This window comes from Drosophila serrata, unplaced genomic scaffold (genome assembly GCF_035046125.1).
Source record: "Drosophila serrata isolate PLE 108 unplaced genomic scaffold, ASM3504612v1 contig_347, whole genome shotgun sequence".
NCBI lineage: Eukaryota > Metazoa > Arthropoda > Insecta > Diptera > Drosophilidae > Drosophila > Drosophila serrata.
Window position 1 is genome coordinate 1,881,904 of NW_028257245.1, and position 22,494 is coordinate 1,904,397.

At 44.0% G+C, this 22,494-nt stretch overlaps 1 protein-coding gene across 5 annotated transcripts in view; it reads right to left on the bottom strand.

Moving 5' to 3' along the window:
* Positions 1–22,494, bottom strand: part of LOC110189304 (protein qui-1) — a 39,486-nt gene that overhangs the window by 4,546 nt on the left and 12,446 nt on the right. For all 5 annotated transcript variants that reach the window (XR_015272891.1, XR_002319947.2, XM_020959340.2 and 2 more), the window contains exons 3-17: positions 16,371–16,970; positions 15,996–16,303; positions 15,219–15,394; positions 15,014–15,158; positions 14,775–14,940; positions 10,157–11,069; positions 9,625–10,088; positions 7,283–7,730; positions 7,036–7,165; positions 6,602–6,713; positions 4,132–4,314; positions 2,029–2,124; positions 891–1,974; positions 579–821; positions 197–513 (exon numbers count right to left, since the gene is read on the bottom strand). Coding sequence is in view for 3 of the 5 variants with exons in the window: in XM_020959340.2 (XP_020814999.2) it covers positions 197–513; positions 579–821; positions 891–1,974; positions 2,029–2,124; positions 4,132–4,314; positions 6,602–6,713; positions 7,036–7,165; positions 7,283–7,730; positions 9,625–10,088; positions 10,157–11,069; positions 14,775–14,940; positions 15,014–15,158; positions 15,219–15,394; positions 15,996–16,303; positions 16,371–16,565 (4,980 nt within the window). In the remaining 2 variants the exon portion in view is untranslated. The remainder of the gene's footprint in view (positions 1–196; positions 514–578; positions 822–890; positions 1,975–2,028; positions 2,125–4,131; positions 4,315–6,601; positions 6,714–7,035; positions 7,166–7,282; positions 7,731–9,624; positions 10,089–10,156; positions 11,070–14,774; positions 14,941–15,013; positions 15,159–15,218; positions 15,395–15,995; positions 16,304–16,370; positions 16,971–22,494) is intronic.

Consider the following 22,494-nt stretch of genomic DNA (forward strand, 5'->3'; position numbering starts at 1 on the left):
ACCGAAAAGAAAGAAGACGAAACAAAAAAAGGAAATCGTGAGCGCATCTACTACGTATATACGTTATATAAGGATTACAACCACTAAAGCGAACTGCAGCTAAGGTCCTTTCGCCAAATATCCATTTCCTCCTTCCGCGCGGGACACAGAGGGAGAAAGAGAGAGCGAGAGATGGTGGAGAATCCCCCAGACTTACCGCATTGTGACGCCTTCGCGGCGGCGACCGCTTGTTCCACAGCGCCTCCAGCTGGTCAAAGTGCTGGGACTGGGCCAGAGCCGCCTGTTCCGGCCCCAGGTTCGCCTGTGAGGCTCCCGTCTTGGTTTCGGCGATCTTCGAGATCTCCTCCATGCTGGCGGATACGCTGAAGCGTCGCTTCAGACGCTCATCCACCTGGGCCATCATAACGGACGAGGTCAGGTGGCCGTACTTCTTCTGCCAGGTGTACGTGTCCAGGGAGACCTCCTTCTTCAGCAGTCGCTTCATCTGGCGCTTCGGGCCCTGGGGTCGAAGGTCTGGGAAGTAAATGATTTTGAAAATTATATTTAATGAATATTTCTTCTCCTTAGAATATGCGTACCTTCAACATCCTTGCTGGGACCCGAATACGTGGGCAGCTTCACATACTGCGCCGGGGTGTTGTGCAGACAGATCACGGGAAGATTGTAGCTGTCCACCAGCTGGACCAACACTCGGGACACCTCCAAGCTAATGTCAAAGTGGGTGAAGGGCACGTGCATTTGCAGAGAGGTTAAGGCCAAGCCGCGCTTGGTTTCCCATACAATCAAAGTCTTGTCATCGCTGCCGGACACCGCAGTGGAGCCTGCAGGATAAATGATCCGTAATTACTTTGATTAAAAAGATGAATCTAGGATAGAGTATTTCCACTCACCATCTGCCGAAACTTTAACTCCTATCACAGGACCTAGATGTCCCGCCAAGGTGTGCACCTCCTCGCCAGTGAGTATGTCCCAGATGATGAGATTCGTATCCTTGGAGCCGGACAGCACCTGGGTCTTATTGCTCACGGATACGGCCACGCAGGTAACAGCATCGCTGTGTCCCACCAGCACCTGGCTGAGCTTGCCACCCGTGGCCTGCCACACCTTCAGGGACATGTCCCGTGATCCACTGATGATATGAGCACTGTCCGCACTGATCTCAAAGCATGTGATCTCGTCGGAATGCGAGACCGAATACTTCTCGTCCTCCTGCGTGAGTGACCAGATCTTGAGGGTGTTGTCCCCATTGGTGGAGGCCGCAAAGCGCATGTTGTTGGTCACGGCCAGGCTCTTGTAGGGACCCTGGATGGTCTGCAGCAGATTACCCGAGTCAGCCATCCAGACGAGCAGCAAGGAGTCACGATCCGTCGAGATGACCCGCAGGGAATCCATTAGCACCACCACTTTGACCACCGGAGCAGCATGACCCTTGAATGTGTTGCTGATCTCACCCAGGGACAGGTTCCAGATGAGAACCAACCGATCCTCGGAGCCGGTGGCCAGGAACTCGCCGTTGGGGGCAAACTTCAAGCAGGACACACCTGCCGCATGGCCCTCCAGGCTGCACTGATACTCCGGCGTGTTGATCCGCATCAGGTGGACACTTCGCCCGGAGGCAATGGCCATCTGTTGGGAGTCCCGCGACAGGTCGAAGCAGGTGATGGGCGGCAGGGTGGTCGAGGGAGATCGCTGCGCCTGGGCGTGGCGCTTGAGGCTTCGCTTGCGTCGCGGATGCCGTGAGTAAGGATTTATGTAGAGCTCCTCGTTCCGGAACGAGTAGAAGGTAATCTTGTTGCCGCCCACCGTGACCAGGAAGTCGTCATTGTCCATCGCATGAACGGCGGTCACTGGCCCCGGATTCGGAGGCATAGATCGCACCAGTTTCCCGGCATGCATGTCGTATATCAGGGCCCGGGTATCATCGCAGCCCACCACGCACCGCTGGCTATCCTTGCCAATGGAAATGGTGCGGATCTAAAAAGGATTTCGGTGTGATTAAGGCAGAAAAGGGGTATAGAGGGAACCCACCTTTGACTTGTGTCCTTTGAGAGTGTGCAGCTCCTTGCCAGTGGCCAGGGTGCGGACATAAAGAGCATTGTCCTCGCACAGGGCCAGCAAAAAGACCTAACAATAAATGTTGTAGATTAATTAGGTTCTTAATTATAGCAATTACTTATTAGGTCATTTATTTAACCTGTTAATCAGTTTTTCAATCAGAAAATACTAATTTTAAAATCTGACTAATTGAGAGACAGCTTCCCATAAAATAATTGATTAAATTCCTTGGCATTAGGGCAGCCTTGGGGGCAAAATGAATCGAAAATAAATAAATTGCATTTGCGGCATGAAGGTAGAGGAGACACTGGCTGCAACCAATTCCAATTTGAGGACATCTCCCAGGAAGCTCGTGCCGAGACCACAAGTGCCACGAAAAGCCATCAGGGTGCCGGGTAAAGTGTAGGAAAGTTGATTTCCTCTTACCGTTTGGCCGAGGCTAAGAATCCTGCCCAAGGGGCCCGGTTCTTGTCACAACATATATACATATATAGAACGAACAGAATCTGTATGCTTGTAACCATGGTTGGTTGAAATTACATTTCAATTTTCAGGTTACAAGGGGAATGGGAAGGAATGGGAAATTTTTGTTCGGCGGATGTCCTCGTTATCGCGAAACAATTTTTCCGCCTGCTTATAGGCAATTTACCCTCAATTTTCGCCAGCACTTTTGTTTAATGTGTGAAATTGTATTTTCGGTTGCGGCAAGCATAGGAGGACATCATCCCGAACTTTGGTTCTTAAACAGCCTGAGCCCTGCTCCAAGCCAGACGCGATGGTAATTGAATCGCTCTCTTGGTCTATGTTTTCGCTCTGTCTCTGGCTTTTCAGTCTTGGTTTTCTGTTGTTTGAAAAGGGGAATGAAAGCTAGCTCACTGGGAGAAATGTTATCGGGAGTTTTGAGTTTTTTTTAATAAGGATTTGTATAGAAAAAATATTATCCAACCTTATCAATACTTTCTATATTTTTTCCCCCTTTTTTTTCCTTTTATTCTTCTCTCAATTGTTAGGCCTTCTTGATTTTCTAAGTGCATCCTTGTGTCTGGTATGTGTCATCCTAGGAGATTCACTTGAGCCTGAAGCCTGGCCATCAACTTCCTAGAGCTGCACACCCGGCACACACCTTGAATTACAGTTGCTTTCTCCTGTTGTCTGTCTATTGTGGATCCGCTGGAGCGGACCAGATGGATGGATGAATGGATGGGGAGGAGCGAGACCCAAGTGGAAGCACGCATCAATTGCCGTTGGTACGGAATGGGGGGAGGGATACAATGAAATGGGGACAGCAGTTGCCATTGACAAAGGACGACAACAGTGTCAGGGAGCTGGGAGCTGGGAGCTTGGAGCTTGGAGCACAGAGCTCCCCGTCGCTATCTTGATATTATTTTGCGTGCCAAATTGCTGCTAAGTATGCAATACTTATTGATAGAGGCAGGCACGAACACAAATACCCGCACACACACGCACACGTTTTGTCAAGCTGATTGACAACAAAGGATTTGGCGCGTAATACGTCCCCAAAGCCGGAATCACGTATTAGAATTTCGCCTCTGCCCCGCTTTATCTATCATATCTAAGCACATCTATTCGCCCCTCTATCTATTGTGTTTAGCTTTAAACTGAATTCGACTTTGACTTTGAATTCGGGGATTTCGTAGACGGTTTCCACTTCCATTTCCAGGTCCTCCCTGGCCCTTAAATTGCGCTTTTCGTTATTGGGTTACTTGGGATGCTTCACTCAAGTGGAATATGGCTTAAAGCTTTGCATTCTCCTCTTTCTTTCGCTTTTGCTTTTGCTCTCTCTTTTTTATTATTATTATTTTTTTCCTTTCCTTTTGTATGTGTCTCGTATACAAGAATTTCTTTTTAAAGCTTTACTGCTGAGCATGATGAGCAGGGAAATCCCCTTAAGGACTCAACTTTTGTCTTTGCTGCGAAGTTTTTTCGTAAGATTTGGAAAAAAGCCAGACAAAGCACAAGTGTGTAAGGAAGTAGGGAAAATCCACCAAGGATGCACTCCCGGGCTCAGCCAAAATTAATCCTTCCTTGGCAATTAATTCCTAACGTAAGACTCACCGAGTTCCAGGATATGTCAATCCGTAGCACGGGACTCGTCATCTGCATGGTGTTCAGTAGGCTGAAGTTCTCCAGATCCCACACGCAAATGGTACGGTCGTGGCTACCCGAGATCAGGACATCACATGCTCCGGCCACCAGGATACCGGTTACGGGGCCGCGGTGATGTGTGATGCGGTGTTTCTAGAGAGAAATCATAAAAATATGTGTTTATTAGGGAAGTTTTTAACGTTTTTCCTTTAGTTTTTCTGCCTATAAAAGAAATTTGATTAAAACCCACCCGCTATCCTATCATCTATGCTCATCGAATGCCATTTGGTTTTAGTGTCACATAAGCGAAGGGACTTTAAATATTAATCACTGGGCTTTGGGGGACCTAACTCTTGGCCTTCGCTCGCGTGACACATGTGATGTTGCCTTTGTTTTCAGTTGCGATCCCTTATGCCTCTCCCCCTTTGTTTGTCACATTTGGTATGCATTAAGTTAATTACCACCTAGCATGCGAGGTTCCCTTTCCCCTTTTCTCTCGGAAAATGCCAAAAGTTTGATAAATTACATGGACTTTAAAAAAGAAACAGAGGAAAAAAGCAGAACCGCGGCGACATGAAAGGAAATGCCAGCATGACACGGCGTATACGTAATATTGTAATTAATTCAATAAGAGCTCGTAATTGCAGGTGTGTGAAAGTGTGTGAGGAGGAGGAGGAGGAGGAGGAGGAGGAGGAGGAGGAGGAGGAGTCACTTCCGGCCATAAAAAATAAAAAGCGAGTGTTGCACCCTCGTCCAGATTGGGGACTGAAGAGGATGCGCAGCAGCCGACGAGTCAGCGAAATTGACTTTAAAATATGCCCGGGGCCAACCAAGTGGCAATAAATCTAATTTCTATATATGTGTGTCAACAGGACAACGAACAGGAGCGAACAAGGACACGGGCGGAGAAGCACCGCGAAATATGCAAACACGGCGCATTGTGGGTAATCACAGTTTAATGTGTGCGTCTCTGAAATATCAACTTGGCATGACTTATGGCATCTGATGGGAGTGAAGGTGGAAAGTGGAAGCGGCAACGGAAAAGTAGGACACGGGACCCAGGCCACGCTTCATTTGCCAAAGCCGCGAAATGTAAATGTGTGAAGGAAGGCTCTCCACTCTGGCTCCCGTTCCTGCTCCTGCTCCTGTTTAACCCATGTTCAACAAGCAAGGCACACATGTCTGCCAGATGGCAACGAACCCATTCGAGGCCCCACTTCCTCCTCCTCATCCGTGTGATCTTGCCTCCGCTGCCGCTTTGATGGAAGGCATGTGTAGCCATAGTAATTCGGAATTTATTTCGGGGCTATTTGCCGGGCCTGGAGAAATTATGCAAATGCATTCGGTTTGTCGGTCTGTTTGATTTGGCTTTGCGGTGAGGTCTCGCAATTAGCTTCAACAAATGCATTTTTCATTTCCCAAATGGAAAAGCGTTCAATGCATTTCAATTACGGCCTCAAATTAAAGTCCGGGGAGTGAAAATAATTAATAAAATAAAGCTGGGGATGCTTGCTTGTTTGCAACCTAATCGATTTGCATTACAAGTAATTAATATGGATGGACAGGCATTGATAGGTTTTTTTTTCTAATGTATAATTGAAGTATTAGTGGCTCAATGATGAGGAAAATTGTCTTAAATAAGTGAAATTTATGTTATTATAAGTAAAGTTGCTTTAGTTTAATTTAAACTTAAATTTTACCAAGCCTTGCTTAAATATTGTCTGAAGTAAAAATGTAATCAAGTGACTGTCAAATAAACTGTAGAAATATTTTTGCTCTGGCAAAGATTGTTTGCCTAAACTTATCCTGGTGGTGAGTAGAAATACCTTCAGCATTTCTCTCTGTTAAATTATTATTTTTATATATCAAGCAAGCTATCTCAGTGGTAGATTCAAATGGTGCCTGTCAGAGAAACTGTCTAGCTTTGTTAAAGATTAAATACAGATACCAAATATGCATCTAAGTAAGGAAAAAGCTATTTATTTTGGCTCTGGTAGAAATTTAAGGGACAATGTAAGTGTTTTAGCTTTGGAGTAAAGAAGAATGTATAACTTTTATTATTATCCTGTAATGTTTTATAATAGAAAGTACACTTTTTTTTACATATTTAAATTAAAACCTCTGAGATTCTTTTCTTGTCATAACTATTAGAAAAATCTACAGAGTATGTTATTATGAATCCACCGTATGGCACTTCCCTTCGAATTAGTCTATCCTTATGTCGAAAAGTCTCTCTAAAAGCATACCCCGTCACCATTGTCCCACTTTTAATGCGCTGAAAATAACCATTACAGCGACCATTATCCCTACACCCCGCAACACCCAAGACCAGAGTCAGAGTCCTAAATGAATCCGCTTACAAGAGTGGGGATTGTGTCGGTTTCTAGGTTCTAGGTTCTGGGTTTGGGTTTGGGTTTCTTGTTTGTTTGTGCTTGCTTACCAGCTTGCCACTGGCCAGGTCCGTGATGGCGATGGTTGCATCCTCGCTGCTGCTTATGATGAGCGTGTTATTGACGCCGGCTGCCACGCCCGTAATGGGAGCTGTGTGGGCGCTGCAAGGATACAATGGAAGAGTCATGAAGGCGGTGAGGGAATGTTTAGATAAATTGCGCCTGCAGAGATTTACAAATTACGCTCTGTGCGATGAGTGGCAAAGTGGGAATGATTAAGTTGGCTTGAAGTTCTCGACAGAGACAGAAAAAATATCAGAGAATTCCATGTGTAATTAGTATTTGAAATAGAAAAATCACATAACTTTTGTTTAAAATATGATGGAATTTATAAAAGCAAATACTTGTTAATTTTATGTAAGATTGGCTTAAGTACTTGGAATCCTTAATCAAAACGATACTCCTATTCTCTTGGTGTACTCACTTAATGTGCCCCCGACGCTCGCGGTGTGCAACGTGCCAGACGAGGACGCTGGCATCCTCGGAGCCGGTCAGCAGCAGCTCCGACTCCGATTGCGGGGCCACCAGGAGGCACGTGACTGCCGCAGTGTGTCCTGCCGCAAATGGAAGTATAAAGCAAATGGAAACAGAGGCAGACAGGAGAGATGGGAGAGACGTTCACGATTAGCCTCCTCAAATGGCAAGCCATTACGAAGCAACACAGTACTCACCCTTGAAGATGTGCTCCAACGAATTGCTCATGATGTGCCACTGCTGCACGTCGCCGGAGCTGGTGGCCAGGATGAGATGCTGCTTCGAAGGAGCCAGCCACACGGCTCGAATCAGGCCCGTGCCAGTCACAGTCATGGTGCGGATCTGTGAGGGCAGCGGTGCCGGTAGCCAGCCGGTGAGCGGTACCAGGAGAGGCACGGCATAGCCATCACACCAGGCCGTGGCCGAGCGCACCGTCATGCTGAGCAGCGAGTTGTCATCGTCGTCGTGCTCCCCAATGGGTCGCAGCCAGGAGATCAGCTGGGAGCCCAGCTGCATGGGGTCGCGGGTGAGGACGTCACTGGACTTGCGGATCGTATAGTAGATCAGTTCGATGTCCCTGTCCAGGATGTAGCAGCGCACGTGCTCGATTAGGCAGCGCAGGTAGCTAATAGACACGGTTTGCACCTGTAATTTAATACAAAGAAGGGGGTTCATGATATTAAATTCAATTTTGAATGTTTAAACAAGGTTTATGAAAATATATGTGTATACAATGCGTAACGCCTTACGATTTTAAATACTTATATGATATAGGAAAATATAAATAAATACGATGCATCACGCCATACATGTTTGTAAAAAAATCACCATTTAAAGCTCTTTTTGAAACTATACTCAAGGCCTTTCTATTGCTCCTTACTTTTAATTACCTATTATGTAGCTCTTAAGGGTCATTCACCAATTATTGCCTTAATTATTTTCGATATGCCAGTTCACTCCATAAAGAAACCCCCACAGAGATGACTTAAATACAACTTTTTGCATAAATTTGTAAATGATTGAAAAGCCCATATATCTATGACAAAATGTAAGTGACAACAAAGTGTAGTTAATTAAATTAAATGTCAGATTCATTGTCTCTCCTTAGTTACATATATTTGAAAGATATAACTGGGACATTTCCTTAATTAAGAGCAAACTGAGAATGTATCAAGGCTAGAGTTTGAGCTTTAAAGCCTTTAAACGGGGACTGGCCAAATATCGATTAGGTTAAGTCTCAAATAACGTTGCTTGATTGAAGTGGGCGTTAATTAGAATCAAAATTGCTCATATTTTATGTATGCCGCTTGACCAGCTTCGGTTTCCATTACTGCCCGGCGGCCATACAAATATTGACAACAAAAAATTGTATACCAAATTTGCATTACGTTCGTTCCAGTCGAGAAAATAAATAGCAACAAAAGGGAATTAATTTGATTGGCTCTCCAACACGCGCTCGCTCTTTCAGCGAGTCACAAAAGTTTAATTGCATACTTTTCAGCGCCAAATAAAGCGAATTGAAACGGAACACAACGGAATGAAATTAAATTAAATGGTGGGGCAAGGGAGGATTTGGGATCGGAAAACAATGCCGGATGGCAAACTGCAACGAACAATTAAGTGAGAGAATTAAAAAAATGGTCTGACAGCTGTCCGAGTTTTGCTTAAATTCAGCGTTTTGCAACAAGCAGAAACTCAGCGAAGCATCCAGCGAATGTAAGCCTGCGTCTGATTAACACATTAAATTATATGTTTTTTTGATGGTTTTGTCTGTCCGTTTCACTTAAAATTAATAAAACTATTTGTCAAGTTAATTTAGTTCCTGTGACAGAATTATTTGCAGAGATTTATTGATTTAACTGCATTTAAATAATTAATTTAGAGCGAAAAGGTAAACAAGTTAAGTATTTAAAAGGGAAAATAAAATTTATGAACTATGTTTTGAGGTTTTTATCTTCCAATAATTGAAGAATATATAGAACTGTAGCATAATAGAACCATAATAACTCTATCACTTTCCATAAATTTGTGTATATTACTATTAATAAATCACTTTTATCCACTCTTTTCTTTTAATTTATTTATAAATACTAATAATAATAGAAGTGTGAAGTGGTCAATAAAGGTTCATTACTTCGTCCTACCCCATAAATATCAAGTGTAAGCTGTCACTTTCTATGATATTTTATTCCCTGGAAACGATATGGCTAACCAGCTTCCAACTACCAATCAATCCGAGTTCCACTCAATGATTTTATTTCGGCCAGAGTGACAGCCAGTGAAAGGCAGCAGTAGAATCAATAATAAATAAATCATTTTGCTCTGTAATTTAGTTTCGCTTCACTTCTCAGCCTGTCCTTTGAATGCGCAAATTAACTTTGTGCCATTTAGCTGGTGCTAAATTTTGACATGATTGTGAGCGGAAGACTGGCAGTTTGACTGCCAAATTAGTTAGGCAATTAAGAGGAGCTTACAGCTCCTCTCTGATTGCATTTCCCCATTTACTTTATCTTAGGAGAAGTTATTAAAGGGAGCTTACCGCCGCCAGCAGAAAGTCAAAGTTGCAAACGGCTATTTGCTTGAACCGTGTGGTGTCATCGGATCGCATCAGGTGGTGCCAGCTCTCCTCCACGTGACGCATGCTGTAGCTCACATCGGCGGCAATGGGATTGTAGAAGGTGGAGGTGTCGTCGTTGTGATGTGTCGAGGAGGACTTACGGCCGGCCGAAACAGCCGATACCGCCGACAGGGAGTCCTTCTCCTTATCGCGCTCTCTGTCCTTGGCACTGATCACTGACCTGGCCTCGCTGGCATTCGACTCGTTCTCCAGCGTGCTCTCGTCCTCGTCCTGGGGAAAGAACAGGTTGGCCAGTTCGCTGTGAAGGCTTCGTGTCCGTTGGGCGTCCATGTAGCGACGCTTGGCCACCGCGGCACAGTAATTGTGGCGCCACTGGATGAGCACCTTGCCGGACATGATCTTGTCATGCAGCAGTAGGAGAGTGTCTGTAAAGAAGAAATTTAAGGAATCCTAGTAACTATTAACTAAGGCCTAAGAAGTAGAGACAACCCACCCATTTCGCGATGAATCTTCTTGAAGGTGGCAAAGCTAAAGTGTCCGCTCTTGGTCTCAATCAGCGACTCCGGATCGTCGGTGGGCATGAGCAGCTCCAACAGCTCCGTCTCGGTCAGCCCGTACTCCGAGCAGGTGATGTATGCGGCCAATCCGCCCACCGCCTGCTTGCCGTAGTGCCGCTCCAGCTGGTCGAACTGCTGCTCCACGTACAGGGCGAAGCTCACATCTCCCGGCACGCACTGCGGCGGTATCTTGAGCCGGGTGGCAAAGTCACCCAGATTCAGGTCGAACTGATATTCGGCGGACTTGAAACGATCCCGCTGCATGGGAGTGAACTTAAGCTGTTCCACGGGCGTGGTGGAGCTGCAGATGATCTGCACATTCCACGGCAGCGATGTGGGCAGCCAGGACAGGGCGGTGACTATGTCGCAGTCCAGCGGATTCAGCAGATGCAGATCGTCGACAAACAGGAAGAGCACATCGTTGCCCATGTCCTCCACGCGTCGCAGGAGGTTCTGGAACCAGGTGCTGATGTACAGCGGATCGAAGGAGGCATCCTTGGGCAGATAGCCCTCCGGTATATTGAATATGATGGAGATCTGCTGGCACACTACTCTCAGCAACTCCAGATTGTAGGCGGAGCGGGGTGTGGCCTTGGCGAAGCGGATCACCCGATGCACCCTCGTGGAGCCAAACCAAGTGCTCACCTGTCCGTACAGGTGGCTCATGATGGCACTCTTGCCGCTACCATCCGCACCGCAGATGAAGTACGGAGCATGCCGGCTGCCATTCCGGAAGTTGGCCATCAGGTTCTGGCGCAGCTGCTGTGGCACCCGAGACTCCACCAGAGCCGCACTTGCCGTGTGATCGCGCAGGATGCGCAGGTGGGTCGAGTGCTCATGAAAGATTTCCTGAAAATGGTATTAATTGAATAGAGATTAGATTATTAGAATAAGATAAAAATATTTAAAAAGTGAGGAAATAAGAGACTATATGGCAATGCGTGTATGTAAAGTAAAAAAGCTTTATGGAACTTTGCACCGCACAAAGACTCCTGTAGGAGATGCAGTGATTCAAAGATGTAATATGATTTTTAAATTTTAGTTACAATATCTTCAGAGAATATTAGTATTACTAAGATTATATTTTCCCTTGAATTTGGTTAACCTTTATTTGGTTAACCCTTAAAGCTCCAAGCTCTTTCCCATTAAAGATGTTATTTCAAACAGATTTCTTTTTCTGCTGCTCCCTGCTGGCTTTGCTTTTGCTTTCGTTTGAGTGTGATAAATGGGAATTTAATTCAATGTTTATTTATCCAACGGCCAATTAAGCCAATCGCTTGCCAAGTGATGTCAGCTGTAACTATAAACGATAACCTCATGTGCCGCCAGTTATAAAATAAATGCCATATAAGCTGTACTCCTGCTTTAGCTTTAAATAACATTTAAATCTGTTGAATCCAGGAAATTAATTGCTTAATCCGATGGGTGGATTAATTTTAAATGCGAACAAATCCAAAACTTATATTTCCCCCGCAAGGTCAACAGCAGTTTCAATGTTTTTTTTTCAGATTGTAATTATTTTTGATTGCAGGCTCCTGAGTATGAATATAATTTGCATAGAAATATATGTATATATTTGTATAGTTTGTCGGTAATTGGATTTGCCATACAGCAGCCAACATCCAACAGCCACCTGACACCAGTAACCGCATCTTCATTTCATCCTGAGACCCAGTGTCCTGGTGTCACTTCCACAGCATTCACCTCCTTCAGCCATTCATCTCGGGCCAGCTGCTGCGTGTGACCTCTAAGAGCTCTCTGCCGGCTTACACCTCAGATATGTCAGATATATACTACCTACCACCTTCTACATATATGTATGTTGGAAAATATATATGTATATTCCAAAGTGTCGCCTGCTTCCGTTCTCCGTTTCCCGTTCCCGAGGACCGACCACGTCATCATCATCATCCCCATCAGAGCCTGAATGCGAGTGAGTGGCATTCAGCGTGTTTGCCCCGTAACTTTGTTTACCTTTGCCATTGCCATTGCCCCTACTATTTTTTTTGTTGCCCACCTGCTGGGTAGCTTGGAAGTGGTGTTTTATTCGAGACACTAAGAAGAAAATTGTGTGTTTAGCTAGTCCTAAAGTCTAAGTCTAAGACACCTTTCACAACGTCTCATTTGCATGAATATAAATATCCCTAAGATTTTATTTTTCCTAATAATATCAAATATATTTCGTGATTTACAACATTCAATGAGAGTTCTTTTTCCCAGTTGTTATTTTGTGAGTGTGTCTCACCTTGTCTGGCCGTGGCATGTTTGCAACTAAGAAGTAGTCATCGCCCTGTCCTTGCCAGGACCTCCTTCACAGACTGAGTCTGATGATGATTCCGATTCTGAGACTCTGCGACTGAGACTGAGTCTGCGACAGAGTCTCTTACGCCACTTCTTGCCAGTAAGCGGCTTTTGCTTTGTAAATCTCATTTGACAGCATCTGCGTAATGCATTTCCCGGGGACATGACAGGCGAATCAATATGGCCAGGAGCTGTTTCCGGTAGCTGGTAAAGTCGCCTTAAGACAACTACCACAGTTTGCCGCTTAATTAGTTGGCATTTGACTTGATTTAATTTCATTTAAGGCGAGTGCCAGCGGTTGCCACACAAGAGGTTGCTCATGCCACACGTTGGACCATGCATTGCTCATACCACACGTTGTACCAGGTGTAGTTTAGGGTGGAAAGAGTGTGGGGCTGCTGCACACTTTGCATATTTCTTGGTTGCGGCAACGAGTGCCACAACATTTTGTCAAAGCCAGGAGATGGGCGATGGGCGATGGGATTTACCTTTGCCAACACTTTTATCCGCATCGGAGGCACTGAAGGGATGCAGGAGAATGGTGCCGTGTTGACCAGAACTGGATGCAGTTTACGTTGCTGCATCGTTAAGTGCAAACAAGGGACAACCTGGGCGTGGCTACATTGTGCCCAAGCGTAAGTGTGTTAATATGTCAGAGGCGACGGGGCAGGAAAAGCGGAAGGGTGTTCGTAAAGGAAAGCGACCCAGAGCCGTGAAAGGAAAATGAAGGAGGCGAAGCTGTAGCACGAAGCAGTGAGCCGGTAAAAGGCGACTTGCAACGGTGGCTGTTACACTAAGAAAGTGTAAGAGTAATAATATATATAATTTACTCTTGAGTTATATATACTTTCAATACTGCGGCATACGCAGGAGAATTTATCCTCAAAAAATGCGTACTCATTTTAAGGAAATATTTGACTTTTAATTAAATTTTTAATTTCATGAAATCCCTAATCTTAATTTTTCCCACAATTTCAAACCCTTTTTATGACCCAAAACTTTCTCCAAGTGCCGCTTTCGCACACATCCGCTAATGGCAGCGACCAGTTCGCATTACGCCTTCGTCCTTCGGCTGCGACCGAGCTGAAATGTTAAATGCTTTCAACAAAAGCCAACAAGAGGCGGGGGCAGGGAGGCTGGGGGCCGGGAAAGCTGAATGCAAGGAACTTGAAGCTAAGCTGGGCTGGCAAGGATGCTCATAGCCGGCAAATGGTGGCGAGTGCAACTTATGCAATGCAGGCCAAGGCAGGGAACCGCAACGGATCGGAGAGAAGCTGTAGTAGACCGGGCTACTCCTTGGGCTAAACGATACCGGTAGCCACTTTTTTTTTCTTTTTTGGGGCAACTCAATTGGTTTTTATTGCAGGAAATCTCTCTTTCAGACTCAATTTCGACAACTGTCATATGCATAGCATACTTTTTCGGGCATCCGTTCGCATACAGACGTACAGACAGGACGTGCTGCGAACAGGTTTAGTTGGATTTCCGTTGAAATTGCAATTTCCAAAACAATCTCAGCGTGTTTCAGGTGAAAGCAAAATATAAAGAGAATCTTTAAACAGTTTTTATTTGCATTTTTCGTTTGTGTATTTGTGTGTGTTTTTCTAAATGGTGTTTTTGGTTTTAAAGCTTTATTTACATTTCTTCTAAACTATATTTTGTTCTGTAAATGACAGCTTTATTTTGGCATTATTTGAGCCCAGAGAAGAGCCTTACTTTTGTGCTTGGGAGAGCAACAGAACTCGAAAAGTTTGTACTTTAAAATTTCCCTTAAATTTCGAAATGTTTTTTTCCACGTTTGTGTTTTCCCTGCCACAAACTCCTCTCCTTTGGGGCATAATTCACCTGCCACATACCGAACATTTAATTAACACGCTGCCATTAGCCAAAAGCACGGGACTCTGTGTTGGCCCGGCCAATATGCTTTTTACCGTAAACAATAGCAAAGAAGCCCAAGTAAGGCTCAAAAACAAAAATACCAAAAAGTGGAACAAAATAACGGCAACAAGGTAACTTGGAACCATAAAGACGTGGTGCTTCTGTTGGCCTCCTTTGTGTTTTGCGTAATTGTTTGAATTAATTTATGACTACAACGAACAATCAGAATGTCCGTTGATTAAATAAGTGGTCAGCGGTTAAAAGGTGAGAGGGGTTTGCATTTAATTTAATTCACAGCCCCAGGCGTTTTGTAGCCTGTCTGTTCGGCTAATGGGCCTCCGTTTCAGAGTTATACCTATCCTGCATCCAACTCACCTGCACAGTCTTTTTCCTCCCCTTGATTACGTCGGGATCATTGGTTATGTGCGCCTCGATTAGCAGGCGGAGCTTGTCGGTGACCTTGTTCTTGAATTTGCTCAAGTAGGACTCGTGGTCCTCGTTGTCCGGATCGATGGCCTCGCTGGCGGCACAGCCGGGCACCCTGTAATGGGGAAATATTAAATGGCAATGAGTACACTCATTAAACAATTTTAATCGCAAAAGGAAACACTTACACTAAGGTTGTGTGATTATCCGTGGAGAGGTTCATGGTTAGCTCGTCCTTGATCTTTCTTAGCCGCTCACTGGCCTCCACATCCCTTTTGGTGGACTGGGCAGCTCGCTCCCTGAACACAGCCAGGATCTTCTCGCTGGTCAGAGCTATAGAACAATTCTATTATTTAACAAATTAATGCTAAATTGAGTGTAAATAATAATTACCCATGGCTTGCTTCACTTCCCGTTCAATCTGCGTGCGTCTTAGTTGCTGCACCCTTTCCACAAAGTCCGCTGATCGTTCGGATGCACTTGCTCCCTGGACCAAGGATTGCAGAGTACTTTCCAGGAACTTTTGCATCTGCTGCGATTCCCGGAGCCACTCGTTCGCGGGCAGCAATCTGCATAGAGAGCAAAAACTAATCAATATATATGGCATTTCCATATTTACCCTGTCCAATACCATATCCCCACTCCACTTCCTGCCAAATATTTACCAAAGTTCAGCTTCAATTGAGTTGCCAAACAAGGCAAAAGTGGCACATGGATAATTTCAGTCAAACAATGAACAATGGAACGGAAATGGTCGCAACTTTGACAAATATTTTGCAACTTTGTTCGTTTTGCAAGTGCCATCATAACTATTTCGGTTACAGTTTGCATTTTGGATTATTGGATAAAGTATAAAATATGAATATGTATAACCTTCAGAGCGAATTGAAACAGAAGTTAGCTGTACTGATTTAATGGCTGAAATAGCAATATATCAATGTTCCTGACAAATAAAATGGCAATTCAATTTTCTCTTTCTCTTATCTTCTTTGGTAGTTCAGCTTACACTTATCGGGATTAAGTTGGTCAACAAAAACAAAAAACAAAAGCAGAGCCGGGTCAAAAATAATGTATTATTATCAAAAATCACTCGAGTGTTCAGTTGAGTTTATTAGTTTTTGAGATTAAAAGTTCTTCTTAAGTTGAGTTTTCGTGTCCTTATTCACTCACCGATAATCCTGCTTGAGCTGGCGCTGGGTATCAGTGGCATCCTTCTCGTACCATTTAACCAGCAGCGCCTCCTGGTCAGCGGAAGTCTCCGGATCTGCCAGGACGGCGGCAAAGATGTCCTCGTCCAGGTGTGTGGGCAACAGCAGCTTACCGATGCCATCGCCCACCAGGACCATGAAGAAGACACTCTTCGTGTGGGCATGGCAGATGTCGATCTCATGCAGATAGTCATGGATCATATAGGGATCCCGCTCCAACTGATTGACACTCAGGTCGCCAGTGCCAAAGTGCATGTCCACGAACTCGAGCTGGAGCAAAAGATGGTCCCCATATATATTTATCTTTCAAGGGAAACAGTCTAATAATTGTTCTCACCTCAATCTGCCTGTCATCGTAGAGGGTCTGCAGCTCGGGACCCACCAGCTCGAGGAGCATGCGACGCTCCTGGTTGAACTCCTGCTTCAGGCTGGCCACGTAGATCTTGATGAGCAGTGGCTTGGGCAGGCGGGTGTTCGTGGAGGTGACGCCCCTTAGTGCATTCAGGACACTCTCGTCGATGGGCGCCGCCATGATGCTTGCTGCCTTCCAAGGACTTGGCTGTGTTTACTATTCAGTGGGTGGGAGTAACTGTGTTGGGTGTGAGTGAGTGTGGGTTGTGGCCCGCTTGTTTATTTAACTTGGCCAAAATCAAGCAGCAGCATCGTCGCCCTCGTCGCGGTTTTACCAGAATCAGCTACAAGCAGCCCGCAGCCTTGGCACATGTTCAACTTGAGCGGCAGCGAATGTATCTGTACTCGTTTACGTATCTGAACCTGTCTCTGTATCTGTCTCTGAATCTGTATCTGTATCTGTATCTGTATCTGTAACTCCCCTCGTATCCGTATATCTATCTGCAGCCGCGCTCCACACTGCTCGGACCCGGACCCGCACGATTCCTGGGCATAGCGGGCCGAAAGTTTATCCTTCTCGATTCAGCTGCGAATAAAAATTGAAAAGAGCAAAAATTGTATTTATGGCTGGTCTTCTGCGGTTGGGGTAAACTTTTTGCATAACCCCAAACGTAATAAAAAAGCAACCCACACGAGACAGGGAAAGTTTCATCTGATGATCAGGCAAGGGATAAGTCCATATACACCATATATACTATGTATGCGAAACCAGCATAAGTTGGACAAGTCAGCAAGTGTTAACATTTGACTGAGTTTGTTGATTGAAACATTTGCCCAAAATATTTCTGCGGCATTTCTGAGAAGGGGGGAGGGGGACTTTGTGTTATTTGCAAGTTTTAAATTGCAGAAAGCGCTCTTTGTGTCCCTCAAGTGAGTGTGTCAACTTTATTAATTCCAAGAATTTAAGGCAATATAGAGAATAGATAGTGGATAAATTATTGATTAAATGTAAGAGTGTTAATACCATTCCTCTCATTCAAATTCGACGTCAAAGTACTTATAAAGCATAACATCAGTTTTATTAATTCCATCTATTACCATCAGCATAAAACAGATTAGACAGACTTAAAGCGTTTAAAAATGATTGAGACCGCGCTTTAAGACAAACATCGACTTGAAAGTGGGCAGTGGGGCATGTCCTGTCGGAATCCTGCTGCTGCTGGCCTGCCACTAATGAAGACCCTTTCCCTGCGCCACTTTTCCGCCCTTTGGCAGTCGTCCCAACCGTCTACCAACCGCCAAACAAAATCGATTGCCATTAATTCCGCTTCAATGAGTTGGCTAAATTGCTCGTTAGGACATAGCGCAGCGAAGGACCCAGGACGTGGTCCTGACCATTTTATATTGCGTCCACAGAGCTCCCCCTATTCCCAGCTGGACTCCGAGTGCTGCGAGGTGCCAGGAGTGTCAGTTTCAATCAGCCTTGGCAGCACACACACGTGTTCCTGTTGGCCAGGCCTCAATCCGGGTTATCTCTTAAATATTTGATTCCCAACGAATTAAGCTTAATGAGCATGGTCCCCGTCGCATTTCCCGTCAGCTGGCTCGCTGGCAAGTCAAAACGTTCTCAATGATGTGAAAATTATACGACCAGTCCAAAACGGTGTTTAAGCCATTAAGCCAGTCTGCCGACGAAAGGTTATCCGCTTAAAGCACTTCTTTATGCCAGCGGTCAGCTTTTTGATCATAAAATCTAGATTAATATGTTTCCCATTCGAGAGAAAAGGGGGAAACGCAATACTGTTGTCAAAATAAATAATAATTAGGATTTTCATGAGCTCGAAATTAGAGGAAAACCCATTAAAAACAATAAGCTTATCTACACTCATTATTCTATGGCAATTTTTGGTGGCTAATTAGTTGGAACTATTATTCATTGTATTTCTATATCGTGGAATATGTCGATAAACTAATTATTAAGTTTTTGGAAAAATAATACATCAATGTTGGGTAAAGTCTGCAAGGGCATTAGAAATATGCGATTACATTTTAAAATCAATACACTTGACAGTAATTTATTGTTAAAGTGGGATAAGTCATTCGAAATTATCATGAAAATGTTTAATTACATTATTTAATTTATTCAAAAAACATCACAAAATGTATATAATTAAGAATAAAGCGTGGATAAAGTAAAAAATTCATTTCAATTTATTGCATCCTGTGAAGCATGTATTCTTAATAGGAAATTAGACTATGTATTCCACTTTATGCATATTAAAATAAGTACATTTTGCGGAAATGTTATGTATAATTAATATGCTTGACATTGCTTGTCATTAAACAAGTTTATTTTATATATGCTCTCAGAGTATGGAAAATAAATTTTCAGAGTATTCCATTCTACGGACATTTAAAACTTCTACTTTGCTCATACAATTTCACATACCATATTCCTGCCTCTTTTTCCATATTCTGTCCCCGATTTTAGCATTTCGCCAAAGCCCCCCTCAACTAGCATTGTGCAATATGATATATACCCTGGTAAGCTACGATTACTGGGTAAACACGAGTAATTCCATGCTTTAACACATGCCTAATAGCCTGGGGCTGGGGCGGGAGCACTGCATTCACGTCGAACAGACAATTTACCTTTTCTGGGAATGATCGTTATTGGCGATTAACCCCATTATTAGTCAATTTCCGTCGTTTTAGGCCAGCGTTTCGTCAAAACTGTCAAATAACAAAGTGTCCTTGGGGGGTACGGAGGGGAGTAGATATTAGAGGTCTGAGTGGTGGTGGTATGGGGGATATTAATGGCCCCTGGGCAAACACAATTTCTTGTTGTGTTGGCAGTGCCATTACTCTTCTATCGAGCCTCCCATGCCACCGTGAGTGGTAGTGGATGTCCTGTCCTGGCTGAGTTTCCTCGGCTATCTCGGCTATCTCGGCTCCTGCGGGTGTCAAATGGCTCCCATTAGGGGACAACGGGAAGTGGCAGGGCAACTGAGTTGCATTGAATAAGAAATGCTCGGAGCTAGCTAGCTGTCGTTCGGTGCCATCGATATCCTGTTAAATATTAACGCCAGGCACAAGGATCCTTTCAACGCTGGCTGTCCGGTTGAAACTTTTGCAATGCAACCGGCATTCCTTTGGTATTTCATATTCAATCGATACGACATAAAGAGTTACTAAATTGTTAATGCATTGCACAACCTTTCCAGCTGGGGGGTGACCTTATTATTATTTAATTGAAAAAATTCCTATAACACGAATAGCTGCTGTACAAATTGTACTGTAATTAAGCTCTACTACTTAATTAAACTTTCAATTTAATATTTTGAACAATTAGTCATGGGAAATTTGTTAATGAAAAAATACATCATTCCAGTTAATTGAAGAAATTGGAATTTATATTACTTTCGTATATCAAACATTTCACTTTGATGGAGGGCACACCGTATACCATTCACAATTCAATGAACGCATTATCGTGGCAATCTCTGGACTTGGATATTGCAATATTTGCTTGGCAAGTTTATTAATGGGTCCCAGCTCGGGTGCCAAATAGCCCTAACCTCTGACCCTTGGTGATTCGCACAATCGAACGAGTGGCCGGCATCCGCATCCGCAAACTAAAATGAAAATAAAATATTGCCTCTGACGCGCTAGACATAAATAAATAAATAAATGATAATAAGCCAAAGGCCGCAACAGGCAGAAACGGAACAGTGCCGCCAGAAGCCACAAAAAGGACGAAGGCAGTCCAAGGTCCCGGGGTTACGGGGTCCTGGGCAAACATGGAGCGGAAAACCGAGTCAGCAGATTCAGCAGAAAAGGAACAAACATGGAACGGGCTGAACTGAAACTGAAACGTATGGGGAGCATTAATAATGGATCCGCTGCAGCAATTCAAGTGTGTTGCTGTGTGTGTGCACATGTCATTGTGTGTGCCCGCTTAGCTGCTCATTTTTTGTATAAATATTTAAGGGGGAAAACAGAACAAAAACAGACCGAATTCCGGCCTGGGCCAAAATTAGAACAGTCGCGTTTCATTTGCAAATGCCAGCCTCCTCCCGGAGTTAGTTTTCCCAGTCGTTATTACCTGCATTTGTATGCCAAGGAAAACTGCGCCGAGAAGTATGCCACACAACTTGCCGGTCTTGTTTTTCCCCCGTTTTCTTCTCTTGTCTTCTTCTCTCCAGCAGCACCACCGGAAATGGCGAGAAAGCCAGACTGTGTGTGTGTGTATTGAGTGTGTTTCATATTTTGTTTTTGTTTTTTTTTTTTTTTTGTATACAGCTGGGACTGGTGTGTCGCACACTGGGGTGAATTTTCACATTTTTTGGTTTCGTTTTCATCATGGTTTTAACATGTCGGCTGAGTAATTTTTTGTAGTAAATATTTAAACATTACGTATACGTTCAATTTTGCCATATTTAAATACAGTTTTATGCGCATGATTAGGTGCTGTGGCCAATATTGAAATGCCATTTGAAGTATTTTACTAGTCAATAGTACGGTTGAGTAAGTCTTGATGTAAATATTTCAAATTCCATTTAAGTAATTTAACGTTATATTAAATATTACAAAGCAGCCTGAAATGATTGCATTTATGTATTGCAAATGTCTGGGCCCATGGCGGATAAGTAATATTGGTTAAAGTTACTTGAATGCCAATACAAGCCAAGTGTTTTTCCCTACAAAGTTATTGTAATTATGGAAGAGAGTAAGTAGTAATTTAATTATGTAATTAAATTAAAGTTCTTAATGAAATTTCTGAATTATTTCTCACAAACTATAAATTGCTGTAGACCGATGGGTGAAATCAAAACAGATAGGTACATGAAAATGCTGTGTTTATGGACGGGAAAACCCTCCATTTTGACCAGTGTGCGGTGGAATGGCGTAACTGCTCATGGCTCTCATTGAAATAAAAGTTTATGCCGCCATCAGCCCAGACGTGGCTCCTGCCTCCCCATCGGCTCCTTTGATAAATACAAAATGAGCTGCCATTTGCCGAAAGTTTCATCTCCCTCCTCGGTCTGCGGAGTAGGACAATTGATTCCGCTCCATGTTGGCTTCTCTGCTCTTGTTTTTTTTTTTGGTTTTGGTCCAGTGTGAAAATTGAGCAATTTTGGGCTTTAACTGCAGACCCAGCCTGCTCGAAAATGGCCACCAAATTGGGCATCGTTCGATCCTGGCCGGTTTCCTGTAATCAGCTACGTGCTCGGACGCATTAGGCAGTGAGCAAGCAATTTGCATGAATCGAGCTCTGATTTATGAGGGGAATTCGGAGTGCACATCCCCTGGCCTAAGCTTAAGCTGGCAGGGAGGAACCTTTCTAGTACATCTACTGGTCTCTCCTCCTTCTCCACTCGATGGAGTGGAGTCAATTCTGTGGGGCTTCGATGGCCCTTGACTTGCAACCCTTTTCAATCCCAGGACTCGACGAGCCAGAACCAATTGTGTCCCCGTTTTCGCCCGAGGCTTTTAATTTCCAGGCGCCTACACCACCAATCCTTTGACAATTTTGTGCTCTGCTTACCTGAAGGTCATCGCCGCATTGCCCACTTTCAAAATTTCAAAAGCCGAAAGCAGCAGCTGCCAGGCCCCGCATTTTATTTATGCCGAGCAGGTAGCAGAAAAAGGATACTGGGTGGGGGCAAGGATCGAGGGGGAAGTGAAGGGAACCGAATGGAAAATGGAGAAAAGAAATGCAAAAACAATTCCAAGTGTGTCTTTCATTCGGTCCCCCACTTGTCGTCGTCTCTTTTGCTTCTTTGTCTTTTCGCTCCTCCAGCCTTGGTCCTTTTTCTATAATGGAGGCGGCATCAGTGATGGCAGCTATAGTTTGTTTTCTTATGTCAAATAGCTATGAGTTGCCGTTGAAGTTTTATTCTGATTTTCCGAGTATCAAGTGTCAGTTTTTAAGAAAGAAAAGAAATGAACGTCCCTTTAAATCATTCCGAAATCATTTGACTTGGATGTATTAATAGACTTCCATCCGAGCTAATAAGATAATTGAATTTATAATACTTCGAGAAAAGAATACAATTTTGACATTTAGACCATAAACTAAAATAAATATTGGTTTTTGGGAAATTATA